The sequence below is a fragment of the Callithrix jacchus genome, chromosome 7 (genome assembly GCF_049354715.1).
Source record: "Callithrix jacchus isolate 240 chromosome 7, calJac240_pri, whole genome shotgun sequence".
In the NCBI taxonomy this organism is placed as follows: Eukaryota; Metazoa; Chordata; class Mammalia; order Primates; family Cebidae; genus Callithrix; species Callithrix jacchus.
This window is the reverse complement of record NC_133508.1, coordinates 114,932,617-114,954,202: the sequence shown is the minus strand read 5'-3', so window position 1 is coordinate 114,954,202 and position 21,586 is coordinate 114,932,617. Positions and strand designations below refer to the sequence as shown.

Genomic DNA, 21,586 nt, shown 5'->3' with positions numbered 1-21,586 from the left:
CCACTGGGCCCAGCCTCCTTTTTTTTTTTTTTTTGAGATGAAGTTTCGCTCTTGTTACCGAGTCTGGAGTGCAATGGCGCAATCTTGGCTCACCGCAACCTCTGCCTCCTGGGTTCAGGCAATTCTCCTGCCTCAGCCTCCTGAGTAGCTGGGATTACAGGCACGCATCACCATGCCCAGCTAATTTTTTGTGTTTTTTTAGTAGAGACAGGGCTTCATCATGTTGACTAGGATGGTCTTGATCTCTTGACCTCGTGATCCACCTGCCTCGGCCTCCCAAAATGCTGGGATTACAGGCTTGAGCCACTGTGCCCGGCCTCTTTTTTTTTTTTTAATGCTATATGTGGACAAACAAGATCCTCTTTGGCTTCATATTTCCACTGCTCATTTCCTAAACTGCCTGTAATTGTAGTGTGTTATAAATATTAGTTGGGGCCAGGCATGGTATAATCCCAACACTTTGGGAGGCCGAAGTGGATGGATCACTTGAGGCCAGGAGTTCGAGACCAGTGTAGCCAACATGGTAAAACCCCATCTCTACTAGAAATACAAAAATTAGCCAGGCCTGGTGGCAAACACTTTTAATTTCAGCTACTTGGGAGGCTGAGGCAGGAGAATTGCTTGAACCCTGGAGGCAAAGGTTGCAATGAGTCGAGATCATCACACCACTGTACTCCAGCCTGGGGGACAGAGGGAGATTCTGTCTGTAAATAAATAACAAACAAATATGTATTAGTTGCATTTCTGGGTAGAAGATTACTGTTATTTTGCTTAGTAAATACCTTGTTAAGTATTTAACTTGACATTTGTTAATAAGAATTGTGTGCAAAATATCAAATTAAGAAACCTTTAACATTATTGGACAGGTGGAATAATTTTACTATTTAAAGTAATAATACAAATTTTAAATCATACAGAATATATTACTGATGTCCATTCAAATGACCTGTCTACACCACAAATTCTTCCATCAAATGAAGGTGTTAATCCACGTTTATCAACAAGCCCTCCTAAATCAGGCAATTTGTGGCCAGGATTGGTACCACAACACAAAAAAGGTAAAAAAGTTTCTCTTATTCAGTCTCTTTTGCTTTGGGTTTGAGTTTAAAATGATGGTTTTGATATTTGATAATTTAAAGTATTATTTAGGAAATATGATTTGAAATTTTAAAAATGGATAGCATAATTTTACACAGACATGATTAAAAATTTTGTGTCAGTACTATTTTTAACATTTTACATACAGTTGAATTCACTTTTTCTTGTGTAGAGCTTTATGAATTTTAACACTTGCAGCATAGATTCTTGTTACCACCATCACAAATAGAATACAGAACAGCTCTTAACACCCCAAATAATTTCTGAATACTACTACTTTGTAATCAGATCATCTCCCTACTCCTATGCTCTGGCACCCTTGATCCTCTTTTATTATTGTTTTGCCTTTTCCCAGAATGTCATATAAATGGAATCATATACTATGTTGTCTTTTGATTTTTTAAAAATCTTTTTATATGTAGTATTTGAAACAGGATTGCCTCTCAGCACAATGCGTTTGAGATTCAGTCATGCTACTTACTACATGTCTGAATAGTTTGTTTCTTTTTATTACTGAGTAATGTTCTTTTTCTTTTCTTTTTTTTTTTTGAGACAGTCTCACTCCATCTCCCAGGCTGGAGTGCAGTGGCGCAATCTTGGTTCACTGCAGTCTCTGCTTGCTGGGTTCAAGCAGTTCTCATGCTTCAACCTCCTAAGTAGCTGGGTCTGCAGGTGTGTGCCACCTTGCCTGGCTAATTTTGTATATTTTTAGTAGAGAGGGCATTTCACCATGCTGGCCAAGTTGGTTTCAAACTCCCGATCTTGTGATCCGCCCACCTTGGCCTCCCAAAGTGTTGAGATTACAGGAGTGAGCCACTGCACCTGGCCTAATGTTTCATTTTTTATGGGCATACCACTACTTATTCACTTATTCGTTGGTGGACTTTTGAATTGTTTCCAGTTTTTGGCAGTTATGAATAATGTTGGTCTAAAATTTATGTACAGGTTTTTATAAGAACATATTTTCATTTGTCTAGGACAAATACCTGCAAGTGGAGTACTGGCTTTTATGTTTATTTAATGCTTATAGTTGTATTAAACTGCCAGACTTTTTATCAGAGTGTCTGCCATTTCATATTCCTTCCAGGTATATATGAGAGTTCCGGTATTATGTTTTCTTAGAATAAAACATAGGAGAAAGTCTTCATGGCCTTGGTTTAGACAAAGGGTTCTTAAAGACATCAAAAGCATGATTCATTAAAGAAAAAAATTGAAAGTTTTTCTTGACAAAGGACATTAATTGAATGGAAAGATAAAGTTTGGAGGAAGTAGTTATGAATCATATAGCTAGCAAAGGACTTGTATCCAGAAATATATAAAGAGCTCTTAAAAACTTTAGATAATAGAATCTTTTCTTCAAATAAAGCCTTACTTGGAACAAAAACAAAGATGGGGAGATCAAATCCCTCCTATTTTATCTTTAGCTTGATGATGACTTTCATCTTTCCCTCACTTTCTAACCTCTTTCCCACTTTTTTTTTGCCTTGTAGAACATTTAAGTAAACATCTCAATGATGAAGCACTTCCTCCATCTTGCATATGGAGAAAAATGCCTTGAATATTGTACTAATTTAGAATTTTTTCATTTTCTCATATGTACATTTATGGTGGCAAAGGATCATTTATACTTTTATAAAAAACAGCAAACATCGTAAGCCTTGTCTGCTTGGTTTCTTTTTATGCTCTTTTGAAGAGTATTTTGAAAATTTCCTTTTTAGCATAGTAATTTTTACAGTTTAAAGATTCTAGAGATCATATACAAGTAAGATTGACAAAACAGAAAAAAGATTCTAGAGAAAAATTTTAAAGGAGCTGCTTTGATTTTTTTTAATGTTTTTCAATCCTAGTTCAGTCTGCATCTCCAAAGAGAAAAAAACAGCACAAGAAATACAGAAGTGTTATTTCAGATATATTTGATGGAACAATCATTAGTTCAGTACAGTGTCTGACCTGTGACAGGGTGAGTATGAGGACATTAGAATACATAGAAAATTCCTGTCAAGTGCTCTTGAAAAATGTGACAAGATGATGTGAAAAGTTTAATTCCTTTTCTTTGCTACTGATGATCATACATGCATTTATTGTGTTTACATCAATACAAATTGATTCTAGGTGTAGAATTTACTTTTTTGGAAATAGCAGCAGCATCCTATTTAAAGGATGGTGATCCATCATTGGACAGGCACGTATTAGGAAAAATTACTAAATTTGTCATTTATTTTGGTTACATGTAAAGGTGAGAAGTTGTACAGCAATGAGAATTGGTAACACATGCATATTCTCCCAAGGCTGATGAAATTTGTATACTGAGAATCTGTTGACATTCACAGGCACGAAGCTGTGAATGTGCCGCTTACATTTGGTTATAATATGGTTTGTAAATATTCTTCCATGTTTAGGTTGGGACTCAGATACTAAAGTTAGTATCAAATTCATAGACAATAGGAAAGGCATAAATTAAAATTATCATGAATTTTTTTAATAACACTTCAAACCTTCAAAGTTTCTTTGAGCTTTTCTTAAAAACAGTTCTACTTTAGGGCAATGATGAATATGAAATAACATGTCAAAAACAAAAACAAAAATCAATTATTGTGGTAGAATCTAAAGTCAAATCTAAGGACTTTCACTAGGGTCATTTTAATGTAGGTTATTTGGGTACTAAATATTTAAGTGGAATTATCAGACATGTTTTTAGCAATTTAAAATTAGATGCCAGGTTTTGCCTTACCCTTTTTAAAAAACATTTTACAACTACCATCAAAGGTCAGTTTTCAAAAATAAATACAATAGTGTTTAAGAGTTTGGACCTCAAGATGCAGCATCCAAGATGCTGGATTTGGGGTCTTTAATACTGCAATGTTTGTGATTGTAATGGGGATGCTAACAGCTACTGCACAGGGCTTATGTGAAGGTTAAATTTGGAATAGCAACTGATACAGAGCAAGTGTTTGTTTTTTGCTATTATGACTATAAAAGCAGTTTAATTTTTTTTTCTTATTTAAACTTGCTTTGATCTTTGGAGTCTAAAATCTAACCTTGTAAATGTTTTGCTGGATTATGTTCATCTTGTTTCTAAAACACAAACAATTGTAGGTGTCTGTAACCCTCGAGACCTTTCAAGATCTGTCCTTGCCAATTCCTGGCAAGGAAGACCTTGCTAAGCTGCATTCATCAAGTCATCCAACTTCTATAGTCAAAGCAGGATCATGTGGCGAAGCATATGCTCCACAAGGGTGGATAGCTTTTTTCATGGAATATGTGAAGAGGTATGTATTTATTTTCTTTGTATTACATGATTGTTAAAACTGCGTTTCTGCTGTACTGGCAGAACACTTCCTTTTTTTTCTATCAATGATGTTTCAGGTTTGTTGTCTCATGTGTCCCTAGCTGGTTTTGGGGTCCAATAGTAACCTTGCAAGATTGTCTTGCTGCGTTCTTCGCCAGAGATGAACTAAAAGGTAAGAAATATAATCATATCTATGGCTAAATTGTTGTAGAGGAATCTAAAATACTAGTGGGACTAAATAAAATATATTTATAAAAGTTAAGTTTTAGGACAGCTTAATAGTACTTTTACATATTGGCATTGTGTTAGTGTCCTCCTTGACGATATAAATACAACAATTAAAATCACATCCTGAAGGAATTCATATGAATTGCTGTAGTGTAAGACAAATGAGAGGTGAAATATTTTATAGCTGTTCTGAGATCCATAGAAGGGCAAACTCAACCAAAATAATGGACTTTTTTATGTATCCGTAATTGTGAACTACTCCATATTATTTAAAGTCATTCACTATTTTTGGGTATGTAGCACCTTGCTTGGATATATGACAGGCAGTCAGTAAGTTTCGTTGAATGAATAAATGGAAAAGATATTATTTGAGGCAGGTCTTCAGTGTCGGCAGGAGTTAAGGGAGGGGAAGGTAAACAGTAATCTGATTCATGAGCATAGACTGAAAAAAGGGAACCTTGTTTTACTGTACTGGGATGTCAGCATGGGGCAAAATCAAAGAATTTCAGAACCATAATAAGCAGTTTGCTGTTAATTTGAAAGCAGTGACCAGATCTATTTTATTTGCAGGTGACAATATGTACAGTTGTGAAAAGTGCAAAAAGTAAGTGACATTGACAGTGCTTTTAATTGCATGTTGTGTTTCTCTTGGTTTTTAAAATTGGATATGTGGAGTTAAATTTGCCACTGTATTTAGAAAAATATAGACTGGAAAGTTTTATTCTAGTAATAATAGAGATTAGCTGTTTTGTGAAACAGATGTGAGGTAAAAACTTGACAAATACAGATTTGATTATTAATAATCAAATCCTTTATCTTTTTTTCCACATGTGAGAATAAAGTTTTGGTTTTTTTTGAGACAGTCTCTCTCTGTTGCCAAGGCTGAAGATGCAGTGGCGTGATTGCAGCTCTTTGCATCCTCAACCTCCTGGGCACAGGTGATCCTTCTGCTGTGGCCTCTCAGATAGTTGGGACTACAGGTGCACACCACCATGTTTGGCTAATTGTTCTATTTTTTGTAGAGATGGAGTTTTGTCGTGTTGCCCAGGCTGGTCTTGAACTCCTTGGCTCACGACGATTTGCCAACATTGGCCTCCCCAAATGCTGGCATTACAAGCATGAGCCACTGTGCCCGGCCAAGACTTTGTTTTTTTTGAGACAAGAGTCTTGCCCTGTTGCCCAGGCTGGAGTGCAGTGGTGCGATCTCGGCTCACTGCAACCTCCGCCTTCTGGGTTCCAGCAATTCTCCCTGCTTCATCCTCTCGAGTAGCTGGGATTAGAGGCACCCACTACCACACCCAGCTAGATTTTGTATTTTTAGTAGAGATGGGGTTTTGCAGTGTTTGTCAGGCTGGTCTTGAACTCCTGACCTCAGGTGATCCGCCTGCGTCAGCCTCCCAAAGTGCTGGGATTACAGGCATGAGCCACCATGCCTGTCCAAGATTTTGATATATTGACTTGAACTACAAATTTTATAAAACTGAGATTTTGCTTTATCTAGTTTTACTTAATACCTAGATGTTTTAAAGGCATAGCCACACCATAGACAGTAGCACATTTGTTAAAACAGAAAATAATTTTCATCAAATAATTATACAACTCCCTAAATTTTTGATTACTGATATCTTGGTTTGAATTATTTTTTACAATAAGGAACTCCAGGGTTTTGATTAAGATATTTAATGTAGGCCAGGCACCGGTGCTTATGTCTGTAATCCCAGCACTTTGGGAGGCCAAGATGAGTGGATCACCTGAGATTAGGAGTTCAAGGTCAGGAGTTCGAGACTAGCCTGATCAACATGGGAAAGCCTGTGTCTACCAAAAATAAAAATATTAGCTGGGCATGGTGGTGGGCACCTATAATCTCAGCTACTTGGGAGGCTGAGGCAGGAGAATCGCGTGAATCCAGGAGGCAGAGGTTGCACTGAGCCGAGATTGCACCACTGCACTCCAGCCTGGGCGACAAGAGGGAAACTCCATCTCAAAAAAAAAAAAAAAGGATATTTAATGTATATGTGTAACATAATTCAGTGGCGAGTATTTCTAGTCTGATACCTTTTTTGTTTGTTTTTAGAGGTAGAGTTTTTGCTTTTGTTGCCCAGGCTGCAGTGCAATGGCTCAATCTTGGCTCACTGCAACCTCCGCTTCCTGGGTTCTAGAAGTTCTCCTGCCTCAGTCTCCTGAGTAGCTGGCATTACATGCATGCGCCACCACACCTGGCTAATTTTGTATTTTTAGTAGAGACGGGGTTTCTCTATGTTGGTCAGGTTTGTCTCGAATGAACTCAGGACCTCAGGTGATCCGCCCACCTCTACCTCCCAAAGTGCTAGGATTAAAGGCATGAGCCACCATGCCCGGTTCTAGTCTGATATCTTTTGTCTCTGCATTTTCTTTCCTTTTTTTTTTTTTTGAGACAGGGTCTCACTCTGTCACCCAGGCTGGAGTCCAATAGCGTGATCTCAGTTCTCTGCAACCTCCGCCTCTTAGGTTCAAGTGATCTCCTGCTTCAGCCCCGCCCCCCACCGAGTAGCTGGGACTATAGGCATTCGCCACCACACCTCGCTAATTTTGTATTTTTAGTAGAGGTGGGGTTTCACCATGTTGGGCGGGCTGGGTCTCTGCATCTTCTAAAAGATTTTTGCTGCAAATTTAAATATACTGTCCTTTTGTAGATTAATTGATTTTCTCTTTTCTCCCCTTAGGTTGAGAAATGGAGTAAAGTTTTGTAAAGTACAAAAGTTTCCTGAGGTATGGGTATTATTTTAACTCAACTTATGTGGTAGGAACACAAAGTATTAATGTAACAAAATATAGTAATAAATTTTCTCTGCTTGGTTTCTATGTATTCCTTATTAAGATTATTCATTTTTTGCTGGGTGCAGTGGCTCACACCTGTTATCCCAGCACTTTGGGAGGCTGAGGTGGGTGGATCATGAGGTCAGGAGTTTGAGAGCAGCCTGGCCAATGTGATGAAACCCTGCCTCCACTAAAAATGCAAAAATTAGCTGGGCGTGGTGTCGTGTGCCTGTAGTCCCAGCTACTCAGGAAGGTGAGGCAGAAGAATTGTTTGAACCCAGGAGGTGGAGGTTGCAGTGAGCTGAGATTGTGCCACTGCACTCCAGCCTGGGTGAGAGAGCGAGGTTTTATCTCAAAAAAAAAAAAAGATTATTCATTTTAAAAGAATTGAGTTAAATACTGTAGTGCCCTTTAACAGTGTGCTGTGTTGAATAAAGTTTAATCAAACTTGCAGGATCTTTCCAGGTCTAAAGTGTAAAATTATAAAAACAGATAGCAATGAACTTAGTACCATGTTTCACTATTTCCATATTTTTAGCATCTCTGGAAGCAGGTTATACTTGCAGATTAATACTTAACCTTGACACTTCAGTATAAATTGAATAGATTATCTAGCATTTGAAACTAAATAAAAATCTAAATAACTTTATAATTGTATTTTGATTGAACACCTCAGTTTCTTGATTATTGAATAAAAATATTACTGAGTTTTACTTGTTGTAATGCTTTTTGTTTTTTTGTATTGACAAATTAGTTTTGAATTTTATTCTCTTTTAGATTTTATGCATCCACCTTAAAAGATTCAGACATGAGCTAATGTTTTCCACCAAAATCAGTACCCATGTTTCATTTCCACTAGAAGGCTTGGATCTTCAGCCATTTCTTGCCAAGGATAGTCCAGCTCAAATTGTGACATACGATCTTCTGTCAGTCATTTGCCATCATGGAACTGCAAGTAGTAAGTATATAGGTTTAACAGTTGTTCCTAGATTAAAAAAAAAAAATTAAAATAAGCCTGGGCATGGTAGTTGATGCCTGTAATCCCAGCCCTTTGGGAGACTAAGAGAGACTCATTAAAGGCAGGAGTTTGAGACCAGCCTAGGTGACATAGTGAAACCCCATCTCTACGAAAAAAAAAAAAAGAATAAATAAACATCCTAATTGATCTTTTAAATAATATCTGAATCTCTAAAAGAAAAAATCATTAAAAACAGATGTTACTGCTAATTATTAAAAACATGTCAGACAATTTTATGAAATTAAATATTTTTTTACTATGTTTACAATATTGAAAATTGTATACAGTTAAATAATAAGGGGATTAACATGATGATTTTTATATTAGGTTTTTTAAGATTATATGTCCTAGCCTGGTATGGTGGCTCACTCCTGTAATCCCAGCACTTTGGGAGGCCAAGGTGGGTGGATCACTAGAGGTCAGGAGTTCGAGAGCAGCATGGTTAACGTGGTGAAACCCCACCTCTACTAAAAATAAAAAAAATTAGTCAGATGTGATGGCGGGCACCTGTAATCCCAGCTACTTGGGAGGCGGAGGCAAGAAAATCCCTTGAATCTGGGAGATGGAGGTTGCAGTGAGCTGAGATTATGTCATTGCACTCCAACCTGGGCAGTAAAAGTGAAACTCCGAGTCAAAAAGAAAAAAAAAATTATGTATTCTAATAGCTGGGTGTTAGTGAATCATGCCTGTAATCCTAGCACTTTTGGAGGCTGAGGCAGAAGGATCACTTGAGGCCAGGAGTTTGAGAACAGCCTGGGCAATATAGCAAGACCCCATCTTTAAAAAACAAATTCGCTAGGCATGGTGATGTGCATCTGTAGTCCCAATAACTCAGGAGGCTGAGGCAAGAGGATGGCTTGAGCCCAAGAATTTGAGGCTGCAATGAGCTGTGATCCCTTCCCTGCACTCCAGCTTGGGCAATAGAGCAAGACTCTATCTCTTAAAAAAAAAAAAAAAAAAAAAAAAGAAGGATTACATGTTCTGTCATCAAGTGCTGAAGGAATGGTGGCAAGCATACACATTGAAAAAAATACAAGCATAGTTTTTCCTATATCCCAGCTACTGTGCTAGGCACTGGAAATACAAAGTTTATTTTCTATTCTTATGTTGTTTTTGTATTGCTGTAATGATTTCTTTTCCCTCAAATTCAGGTGGACACTATATAGCCTACTGCCGAAACAATCTAAATAATCTCTGGTATGAATTTGATGATCAGAGTGTTACTGAAGTTTCAGAATCTACTGTACAAAATGCAGAAGCTTACGTACTTTTCTATAGGTAATGGAAATAACTATATATGTGAAAGAACATCTCACAGTTTAGACTTATCAGTGACTTCTAAGACATTCTAATGGATTGTTGAGTCAAGATTAGAAATTGTTTTCCTCCTATTTTATTATAGTAAAGTACAGTAAAATGTTGTATATGCAGAATTATTCTTTGTTCAGAAAATGTTGTTACATGAAGAGCAAAGGGATGTATTTTGTTTTAGAAAGATTAATTTTAATTTACAAATTAGATATTGATAGTCTGAATTAAGTACTAATTTTTCTCCTAAAGTAGCTAATAATGGAAGTATTACTATAAAAATATTTGGTATTTTTAGCATCTTACAAAAGAAGATGCTAGCTCCTGAAACAGAAGCAGATTAATTATTTAGCTTGATCTTATTAACAAACATTTTAATGCCTACTGTGTTCCAGTAGTTATGTAGATACCCGCAGGTAAGCTATAGTGTCATCCCTATGGGTATATAATGTATTTGGTGGATAATACGAAGTGTATTTCTCTTGAAATTCCCAAGACCTAATAAAGTTAGTGTTAATATGTGTGCTAAGTCTAATAAGAAAAATCTATCTACTAGTAATGTAGTAAAATGCATATTGAATTTAATTATTGTCCTTAATAGGAAGAGCAGCGAAGAGGCACAAAAAGAGAGGAGAAGGATATCAAATTTGTTGAACATAATGGAACCAAGCCTCCTTCAGTTTTATATTTCTCGACAGTGGCTAAATAAATTTAAGACCTTTGCTGAACCTGGCCCTATTTCCAATAATGATTTTCTTTGTATTCATGGAGGTAAGAAATCTTGTAATGCAAAGCAGTGGTAGAGGTTTGCTGTAAAATAATTTGCAAATTAGGAGAGCCATAAATTTTCCTCTTGCACTTATTTCCCATTTCCCACCTGCATTCAAACTTAATGTGTTTAATTCCATATGGTTTCAGAAATTGACTTTCCTTTTTTATTATAGGTAATCTCTAGCTTCTTTATTGTACATATATTTATGAGTACATGCTTTCTAAACTTTTTGTTAGTGTCTAAAGCCTCTAAAGATCATTTTTCTTCTGTGAAAGCTCTAATTTCATAGTAGAGTCAGATACTTAAACAGCTGTTTACATTACAGTGAGCTCTGCTATTAGACATCATTTTTTCTACCCGAGGCATTCCTGTGCTGGTGATTTTATCTACCAACTATATTGGTGGTTCTTAACTCTGTTGTCTAAATGAATAGTTGGCTTTTTTCCCAAGTATGAAAATATATCTGGGATTTAAGTTAAAAAGCCTCATAAGTAAATATAACTTTGGCCCTTGTGAGACTGGCTGCGTTAATGTTTGTTCCTACAATAAATAGGATCTTTGTGTGATGCTGACTAAACTTCAAGGTTGAAGATGGGATATTCATGGTAATTATGTTTGTAGTGAAACCAAAAGGGATAGGGATACCTGTATTGGACATAGAAATTCTAGGGTATATGTTCATCTTGAGGAAACACGTTCACCAAAAATTCTTTATAATTACCTTTCTTGGGAGAGAGAATGTAAGACTAATGATTGAGCTAGGTGCTGTGGCTCACACCTGTAATCCTAGTGTCTCAGGAGGCTGAGGCAGGAGGATCCCTTGAGCCCTAGAGTTCAAGGTTGTGGTGAGCCATGATCTCATGTTGCTGCACTCCAGCCTGGGTAACAGAGTGAGACCTTGACTTAAAAAAATGGCCAGATGCAGTGGCTCACACCTTTAATCCCAGCACTTTGGGAGGCCAAAGCAAGAGGATTACTTGAGGTCATGAGTTTGAGACCAGCCTGGGCAACATAGTGAGAGCCTGTTTCTACAAAAAAAATTTAAAAATTAGCCGGGTGTATTGAAGCCTGCCTGTAGTCCTAAGTACTCAGGAGGCTGAGGCAGGAGGATCCCTTGAGTCCAGGAATTTTGAGGCTACTGTGAGCCATGGTCATGCCACTGCACTGTCTAGAATGGGTGACAGAACAAGACCCTCCCACTTAAAAAAAAAATGATGATCAGTCAGTTAGTTACTGTTAAAAAATAAGTTTAATCTTTGAAAGAAATATAAAGCATGAAACAAGTATGTTTAAATTTTTTTTAGGTGTTCCTCCAAGAAAAGCTGGTTATATTGAAGACCTGGTTTTGATGCTGCCTCAGAACATTTGGGATAACCTATATAGCAGGTTTGTTTTTTTAATCTGATCATACAGTGTTGTGAAAGTCAGTTAAACTGGTTAAAAGGGGATTGGATTGGCGCTGGGTGTGGTGGTTCAAGCCTGTAATCCCAGCACTTTGGGAGGCCGAGGCGGGTGGATCACGAGGTCAAGAGATCGAGACCATCCTGGTCAACATGGTTGAAACCCCATCTCTACTAAAAATATAAAAAATTAGCTGGGCATGGTGGTGCGTGCCTGTAATCCCAGCTACTAAGGAGGCTGAGACAGGAGAATTGCCTGAACCCAGGAGGTAGAGGTTGTGGTGAGCCGAGATCGCGCCATTGCACTCCAGCCCGGGGAACAAGAGCGAAACTCTGTCTCAAAAAAAAAAAAAAAAGCGGGGGATTGGATTATTTCACAGATGCTCCTTCTGCTGTATGTTTATGTACAATATATCTTCTTTTTCCTTCATTTATTCATTCTAAAGTGTGAGTAGGAAGACTTTGTAGCTACTGTGATATAGTCTAGATAATTCTATTTTTTTTTTGTTCTAATTATCTGTCTGTAAAGGTATACTTTAGTAATTTAAGTATCTTGTTTAAAATAGTTTGCATGTCCCCACACTAAAATTTTACGTATGTATACACTCCCACAATTTAATATCTTACTTTTTTTTTTTTTGAGACAGAGTGTTTCCCTGTCACCTAGGCTGGAGTGCAGTGGCGTGATCTTGGCTTACTGCAACTTTTACCTCCCGGATGCAAGCGATTCTTCTGCTTCAGCCTCCCAAGTAGCTAGGACTACAGGTGTCCGACGCCTGGCTAATTTTTGTATTTTTAGTAGAGACTAGAGACAGGGTTTCACCATATTGGCCAGGCTGCTCTCAAACTCCTGGCCTCGAGTTTCACCTGCCTCAGCCTCCCAAAGCACTGGGATTACAGGCGTGAGCCACCATGCCTGGCCGAATATCTTACTTTTTTTTTTGAGATGGAGTCTTGCTGTCAGTCATGCTGGAGTGCAGTGGCGTGATCTCAGCTCACTGTAATCTTCACCTCCTGTATTTAAGTAATTCTCCTGCCTCAGCCTCCTGAATAGCTGGGACTACAGGTGGCTTCCACCATGCCTGGCTAATTTCTGTATTTTTAGTAGTGATGGGGTTTCACCATATTGGCCAGGCTGGTCTCGAACTCCTGACCTCATGATCCACCCACCTCAGCCTCCCATAGTGCTGGGATTACAGGCATGAACCACCACACCTGGCAATATCTTACTCTTAAATTGTAAATTTTTTTTTTTTTGAGACAAGTTCTTGCTGTGTCAACTAGGCTAGAGTGCAGTGGTATGATCTTGCCTTGCTGAGTCTCTATCTCCTGGGCTCAAGGGATCCTCTCACTTAAGCCTGCAGAGTAGCAGGGATCACAAGCGTGCACCACCATGTTTGTTTTGTTTTGTAGAGATGGGATTTTGTTTGTTTTATTTTGTAGAGATGGGGTTTTGCCATGTTGCCCAGGCTGGTCTTGAACTCCTGGAGTCAAGCCATCTGCCTGCCTTGGCCTCCCAAAGTAGTGGGATTATAGGCATGCACCACCGTGCCTGGCCTTAATGTTGTAAACTTTAAAATTTTATTTTATTTGTTTATTTTAAGACGGAGTCTTGCTCTGTCGCCCAGTCTGGAGTGCAGGGGTACGATCTTGGCTCACTGCAACCTCACCTCCGACCTTCATTTCAAGAGGTTCTTGTGCCTCAGCCTCCCAAGTACCTGGGATTACAGGTGCATTGTCACCACGCCTGGCTAATTTTTGTGTGTGTGTGTATTGGCCAGGCTGGTCTTGAACTCTTGACCTCAGGTGATCCGCCTGCCTTGGCCTCCCAAAGTGCTGAGATTACAGGTGTGAGCCACCACACCCACCTAATTTTCATATTTTTAATAGAGATGGAGTTTCACCATGTTGGCCAGGCTCTCAAACTCCTGACCTTTATTTTAAAACATTTTCTACCACAATTTTCCTATTAATTATGTTTTCTTTGGTTAAATATTAAAAATAATTTATACACTGAATGCTTCCTACTTGAGAGGCCAGGGAAGGCCTTCATCTGATGAAAACTTTGACTGTGGCCATGATGTATAGCTAAGATTTATATGTTGCATGATAATTTTTGAAACTACTTATTTCATTCTGTTGTTGGCTCTAACATTTTGGAGCAGAAGTAGCTATAAAGGAAAGTTGAAATATACATAAGGCAGGTTAAGCAATAAACTGATAATGTCACTGACCTTAATAAACATAATAACAAGTCCTTATTGATTTTTGATTTTTATATTATTTTGAGAATTTTATTAGTTCTCAAATTAATTGAGAAAAATAAAAGTCAATTTATTTTTAACTGGGTATTTTGCCATTGACTTAAATGTTAGAAACAAACTTCCTAGAATATAAGCTTTCTTAAGATTGCCATAATTTTAATTCTTAAATTTTTTTATGCTTTAGGTATGGTGGAGGACCAGCTGTCAACCATCTGTACATTTGTCACACTTGCCAAATTGAGGCGGAGAAAATTGAAAAAAGAAGAAAAACTGAATTGGAAATTTTTATTCGGGTAAAAAAGTGTTGCTTTTCAAATTCATCTAGGATAAAGATGAAGAACTGACAATTAGCAGAACTATATGATGTTAAGAAAATGATCAAATGAGAGAGTTGTAGTAGATTTCAAGTGTTCTGGTTGCACAACGGTGAATGATTCAGGCAGTTCACTACAGTTGTATGGAGTTATGTTCTCCCTTTGTGTGTGCGTGTGTGTGTGTGTGTGTGTGTGTGTGTGTCAAAATCTTGCTCTGTCACCCAGGCTGGAGTGCAGTGGTGCAATCTTGGCTCACTACAGCCTCTGCCTCTTGGGTTCAAGTGATTCTCCTGCCTCAGCTTCTCAAGCAGCTGGAACTACAGGCATGCCCGAACACGCGTGGCTGTTGTATTTTTGTATTTTTAATAGAGACAGGGATTCGCCATGTTGGCCATGCTGGTCTCAAACTCCTGATCTCAAGTGATCCGCTGTCTTGGCCTCCCCAAATGCTGGGATTATAGGCATGAGCCACTCTGCCTGGCCCCTTTGTGGGTTTTTGTTTTTATGGATTGGTAGTTGTTGTTATTTTTAATGTACTGGCATTGGCCAAAATCTTACTGAAATGGAAAATTACAGGTTTCCTTAAGTTAGTGTTGTCTAAAGTCTATCCAGCAGACTGCATGTAGTACTTTCATTCTTTTGTGAGATATAATATCCTTTTTGTTTTTTTGAAGGACTCCTGGGCTTATAAATATACTAATTTTTCACAAATCGAGCATATTATGAGGTGTCTCTTAATTGTCAGCAACAGAAAGTGTGGTCATAAAATCAAAAGCCTGAACAACCAGGTTTTATGGGCAAGGATTAGTACCCTTCCAGTTATTGAGGTAGCAAGAAGTCTCCACAGTGATGCTGTCAGTAATATAGCTCCAACTATTTAAGACTATTGAAAATTTGCATCACCTGAGACACATGTTCATTGATAACTCTACTGAGACACTATTATAGGGAGGAGTAATACTGCAAGAGAAAATTGGGATTCTTTTAGTAAAAACAGGAGAGAAGATACTGAGCAGATTAAAATGAGATGTCCAGTGTGTTTTGTATTATCCTTTCCTGCACATGTGTAGACACACACTTGCTTTTCCTCACTGATTCAGGGCTTTTTTTGTGCCCTTGCCTAAAGTTAAGTGAATTTTACATTAAAAAAAAAAAAGATACAGGTGTGGATTTATTTATTTTAGTTGGGCTTTGTTTGTTTCTTGAATCTAAGGAAGCAAACTTTAGTTAAATATTCAAAATAGTTTATTCCATTGAATAATGGCCAATGACTGTGTCTGTCAAGGTTTGATTAACAGAAGCTATTCTAAGTATTTTGAATAGAATCAGAATATAGGGAATAAGAGACTTGGATTACTACTGAAAGTACTGGTCAGTGAAGGTCAAGAAGACCACTGCTGACCTTCAGGAAATCTAGAAGTGGGATAGGGTACCACATTGAGGGTGGGAGGGAAGCAGTGGCCAAGAATGGCATTATATAACCACAACAGGGTAAAGAGAGCTTCTGTATAGTAAGTGGCATGAGCCTAGTCAAGAGTGTTAGCGCCCAGGCAGGATGAGACTGGATGCCCATGTTGGCCTGACATTGGTGGCTACAGGGGTGCAGCATAGTGGTGGTAGTAGCAGTGAACGATCAGTTCCATATGGGAAAATGATAAAGTCATAAGTGTAATAAGTGCCAAGTTTCTCATTGTCAGATAAGTTTCAAATATGCAAAGGGAGAAAACTAAAATGTACCTTGTGTTGTTATTGGATTGGAGTAATAGGTGTCTTTGTGAACTCATGATAATAGCTGAGTAAATATGGAAGAGTGTGTGTGTGTGCGTGTGTTCGTATGCATGTATAGAAACTTGATGTTTCTTAACTCTCATTAAAAATGCCTTGGATCAATGCTTACTCTGGTAGGATTGATCATACCTAGCTCTCAGATCTTGGCTTCTAAAACATCTTTTTTCTTCTATCCATATAGATAGAAAATATGTTCAAATTAAACATATATGTATATAAAATATATCTATAGATATATAGATCTATATCTACATATGTCTATATATTTTTAAATTTTAGTTTAAAAGACAGGATCTCATTCTTTGACCAGGCTGGAGCAGTGACAGATTACAGTTCAATGTAACCTTTGAACTGCTGGGCTCAAGGGATCCTCCTGCCTCAGCGTCCTGAGTAGCTAGGACTGTGAGGCACACCACCATGTGCGGCTAATTAAAAAATATTTTTTTGCAGAGATAATGTCTTGCTGTCTTGCCCAGGTGGTCTCTAATTCCTGGCCTCAAGCAATCTTCTGCCTCAGCCTCCCAAAGCTCTGGGATTATAAACTTAAGCCACTGTGCCTAGCCTTAAAATAAATTATAGTAACATACAACTCATTAAATAGGAGATACTGCATCCATATTGGTATAAATAAATGAATAAATGGAAAGGATGAGGAATAGAATGCTTACATCATTTCAACTTAACTCATTAAACACTTATTAATTACAAAGATAAAAGACTTCCAGTGGAGAATCCTGACACCATCTTGACGAAGATAAAATGAATATCATTAGAAATGAAACAAATGAATTTGTTGGGTGTGGTGGTGTGTGCCTGTAAGTTCCAGATACTCAGGAGGTGGAGGCAGGAGGATCACTTGAGCTCAGGAGTTTTGAGACTAGCCTGGACAATGCAGTGAGACTCTGTATCTTAAAAAAAAAAAAAGAAAAAAGAAATGAAACCATGTGCCAGGATAGTATACAATTAGAAGAACATGGCACCACTTCTTTGGTATACAGATGGATAACCTGAATCTCAAATGTGGGAAGTCACAAACCGAAATTGAGGAAAACATTTTCTAAAACAACAAACTATTTGAAGGAAAGGAACATCTATTCATCAACTTATTCTGAAGTTGAACTAGGTAAAGAAAATTTCTTTGTATACTTGGAGGTTTCCTGTAAGTTTGAGATTGCTTCAGAGTTTAAAAAAAAATTCAAAACTGCATAAAGTCCTTGGAAACAATTTCAGCTGTCTGCCTATAACAATGCTCAGAAACTGAAGAAGCTAGCTACTGCTGCTGTCAGGACCCAAGAGGATTATTAAAGAAGACACAGGATGCTACTGTTAAAGATGTTAGCTGCTACAATACTAAGTGAGATTGGATTCTTTGGAAGATGCTTGGAAGTGGTGGCAGAACCCTACATATGCCATCTGTAGATGCCTCAAGCTTGCCTAAAGCTGCCACCAGAGGGGGGAAATTGTTTTTCTTTCACTTATACCTTTCATAATATCATGCTTATATATAGTCTGGTATACTACTGGCAATGGATCCTACAAATTGTAGGCTTGTCTTCACAGAATGGAATATATTAATAAATGAAAATGATGTTCATTAACAGATAATACAGCACAGTCTGCCCCTTTGTCAACTCAGCACCCATATGCACTTATGTAACCAAACAACAGTAGCAACAATATCATGCTTCTGCCTGACAGTACAACTCCTGCACCAGTGTATGTTGCATTTGCCCTTTCCCCATATTTGGGAAACCCAAAGTCCCATCAGTCACTATACCTATTTCTAAATGATATTCATAAATCTTTTAGTTCAGACAGTATCAGTATAGTCACTCTTTTCCCTGTTATAGTCTGTAATTTAAAGAATGAACTATAATGTTAAACAACAACAACATACCTTATAATAGTAGTCAAATGAAATAAAGGAAAAAAATAAATTGGTAGTTATTTGAACATCTGGTAAATATTTATAAATATGTATGTAGGTCAAGGAAGAAATATGTATCTGTAGCTGATCACTACCCGTTCCTTATTTCCTCTGTTGTCAGCAAACACCCTGGCTGATTGTGAATGTGTTTACCTCATAAAATAACCCAGACCTTAATTTCTGAGGAGTTTGAACCCTTAGTAGTCTTGTATGTATTAGGTTTCTCTCTCTGAGTATGGAAATACTAAATGGTGCCTATAATGGGTTGAATGGTGATTCCCAAAAAGATATTTCCATGCCAGTCTCTGTAAATTAATCTTATTGGTGAATGTGACCTTACTTGAAAAGGGAGTCTTTGCATCTATAAGGATTTTTGAGATGAGATCATCCTCAGTTGTCTGAATGGGCCCTAAATCCAGTAAGTGTCCTTTAACAGAGACACACAGCAGAGAGATACACAGAGAAGAGGTGAAAGTCATGAAGATGGAGGCAGAGATTAGAATAATACACCTGCAAGGTAGAAACTTGACAGGCAAGGAATGGAGTCTTCCTCAAGAGGCTCTGCAGGGAGAATGGTCCTGTTGACACTTTGATTTTGGAGTTCTGGTCTCCAAAACTGTGAGAGAATAATACCTTTTCATTTACCAAGTTTGTGGTATTTTGTTGTAGCATCCCTCAAAAACTAATACAGTGGGTATGATCTGGTTTCCCAACATAATCCTTTTTGTTCCTATTATGTAGTAATGTAGTATTCATTTTATTTACCCTTTAACTGGGATCAGTCATTGCAGCCAGTACTGTAACCTTCTCTTTGCTTGCTGATTTAGTGACATGAGAAACCCAAAATGGCCAGGGATTGTCTCAACCTTCAGTCCAGTCAAATTGTTGTTGTGTTCCCTTGGGATATAAATCTTCCAAATTTAGTAGAGACCGAAGTTGTGAGTATGGGAAGCAGAGATTTTGTGAATATGTCAGTAGGTAGTAGTAGATGAGCCCTCTTATTTCCTTTACCTGATTCCTAGGCTTATGTATTCTGGTTATGGGAAAAACCACCATACATTGGTTTCTAGTTTGGAGCAGATACTACATCATGTAAGATAGTACCAACTATCACACACCTATAATCCAAATACTTTGGGAGGCTGAGGTGGGTGGATCACGATGTCAGGAGTTCGAGACCAGCCTGGTGAAACCCCGTCCCTACTAAAAATACCAAAAATTAGCCAGACATGGTGGCACATGCCTGTAATCTCAGCTACTCAAGAGGCTGAGGCAGGAGAATTACCTGAATCCAGGAGGCGGAGGTTGCAGTAAGTGGAGATCACGCCATTGCACTCCAGCCTGGGTGACACAGCAAGACTTCATCTCAAAAAAAAAAAAAAAAAAGAGAAGAAGATATGGCTATTAAGCACCTAAAAAGTATTATAATAGTCATTAGGGAATTCTTATAAATATTGATGGTGAGGATCCAAAATGTTGCATGCCAAATGATAAATAGTTTGGTAATTTTTTGTAGCTTCAACCCCTACAAAATGACCCAGCAACCCCTACATGACGCAGCAATCCTACTCTTAGGTGTTCATTCCAGAGAAATGAATATTTGTGTTCACATGAAACATATAAACAAATGTATATAGCAGTATTGTTCATAATTGCCCAAAACTAGAAACAATTGAAATGTCTATCAGCTGATAAATGGATAAAGAAAATGTGTTACAGTTGTATAATCAAATGCTCTTCAGCAGTAAAAAGATCATGGCGTACTGATCAATACAACATGGATGAATATTAGAAACAGTATGCAAAATGTAAGACAGATATACAGAATACTATATAATGTCTAATTTCATTTATATGAAATTTCTAAAAAGGGAAAAAGGGTGGAGACAAATGATTAGTGATTTCAAGGGCCAAGAGCAGGGGAACTGATTGCAAACTGGTGCAGGACAGCTTTTGGGGGTGCTGGAGGGCTTTAAGCTAGATTGTGGTAAAAGTTGCACAACTATAAATTTACAGGAAACCATTGAAGACCATATTGAATGGGATGATTATACCTTAATGAAATTGCTTTTTAAAAAAGCACATTGGGGCTGGGCAAGGTGGCTTATGCCTGTAATTCTAGCACTTTGAGAGGCTGAGGAGGGAGGACTGCTTGAGCCTAGAAGTTGGAGATTACGGTAAGCTAAGACCACGACTCTGCACTCCAGCCTGGGCAACAGAGCAAGTCCCTGTCTTTAAAAATAAAATTGGCTGAGCTCAGTGGGTCATACCTGTAATACCAGCACTTTGGGAGGCCGAAGTGGGCGGATCACTTGAGGTCAGGAGTTTTAGACCAGCCTGGCCAACATAGTGAAACCCCATCTCTACTAAAAACACAAAAATTAGCCAGGCATGGTGGCAGGTGCCTGTAATCCCAGCTACTCAGGAAGCTGAGGCAGGAGAATTGCTTGAACTGGGGAGGTGGAGATTTTAGTGAGCCGAGATTATGCCATTGCACTCCAGCCTGGATAACAGTTAAGACTCCATCTCAAAATAAATAAATAAATAAATAAATAATTTAAAAATGCAAACCTATTATTATTTTTCTATAACAGGCTTTTTTTTTCCATTTTATTTAGCCCTCTTTTTTTTTTTTTTTAAACAAAGCACATGTGTTAAAAACACTAGAATATAAAAATAGGTGCCCTTGGTGGATCAGCATCTAAGTGAAGTTTCTGAAAAATTTGAAAAGGCAGATAGAATCAGATCAAAGAAGCAAGCCAAAGGCCATAGGAAATGACTATGTGGGTTTTAATCTTGGAAGTGGCAGATGATGACCTTGGCATTCTACCCCTGTCGATTATACCAGAAAGATTAAGGTATCTGCCTAGATAGAGCAGTGAATGTAGACATATGAAGTATGATTGATATTTAGGGAGATACATAAGGATATTGTATCCTAAATAGCAAAACAAAACCTCAATAGATGGGTTGATTGAATGGCAAAATAAATACTATTGAAGAGCAAATTAGTATACTGAAAGATATAGTAGAAAGATTTCTCCTAAGGTGAAGAACAAAGAGATAAGCAGAAAGAATGAAGAAAAGTTTTGACATGTTGGATAGTTATAGGATATTTTTCTATTATGTATTTTTAAAAAGAGAATAGGGTGAGAACTACATTTAGAGTAATTGTTTAAAGTTCCCCAAACTAGTGAGAAACACATCTGTAAATCAATGAGGTAACTGTGCTTAATTAATTTTTAAAAAGCCTCTACCTTAACACATAGCAAGTAACTTCTTAATATCAAAGATAAAGTAAGTCCTGAAAGTGTTCAAACATGGTAGTGGTATGAATTTAATGGCTTTTATAATCCAGCATCTGGCAGATTCAGTCTGACATTA

At 37.7% G+C, this 21,586-nt stretch overlaps 1 protein-coding gene across 6 annotated transcripts in view; it reads left to right on the top strand.

The window, feature by feature from the left end:
* Nucleotides 1-21,586, top strand: part of USP33 (ubiquitin specific peptidase 33) — a 64,479-nt gene that overhangs the window by 34,343 nt on the left and 8,550 nt on the right. For 3 of the 6 annotated variants that reach the window (XM_078332272.1, XM_078332273.1, XM_009001520.4), the window contains exons 11-21: nucleotides 918-1,058; nucleotides 2,946-3,058; nucleotides 4,195-4,367; nucleotides 4,489-4,559; nucleotides 5,186-5,219; nucleotides 7,318-7,363; nucleotides 8,189-8,369; nucleotides 9,581-9,707; nucleotides 10,339-10,508; nucleotides 11,814-11,895; nucleotides 14,358-14,466. In XM_078332272.1, coding sequence (XP_078188398.1) covers nucleotides 918-1,058; nucleotides 2,946-3,058; nucleotides 4,195-4,367; nucleotides 4,489-4,559; nucleotides 5,186-5,219; nucleotides 7,318-7,363; nucleotides 8,189-8,369; nucleotides 9,581-9,707; nucleotides 10,339-10,508; nucleotides 11,814-11,895; nucleotides 14,358-14,466 — 1,247 coding nt within the window. Of the gene's footprint in view, nucleotides 1-917; nucleotides 1,059-2,945; nucleotides 3,059-4,194; nucleotides 4,368-4,464; nucleotides 4,560-5,185; nucleotides 5,220-7,317; nucleotides 7,364-8,188; nucleotides 8,370-9,580; nucleotides 9,708-10,338; nucleotides 10,509-11,813; nucleotides 11,896-14,357; nucleotides 14,467-21,586 lie in introns of all 6 variants that reach the window. The other 3 variants (XM_054236435.2, XM_009001522.5, XM_009001519.4) reach the window with 1 other exon arrangement.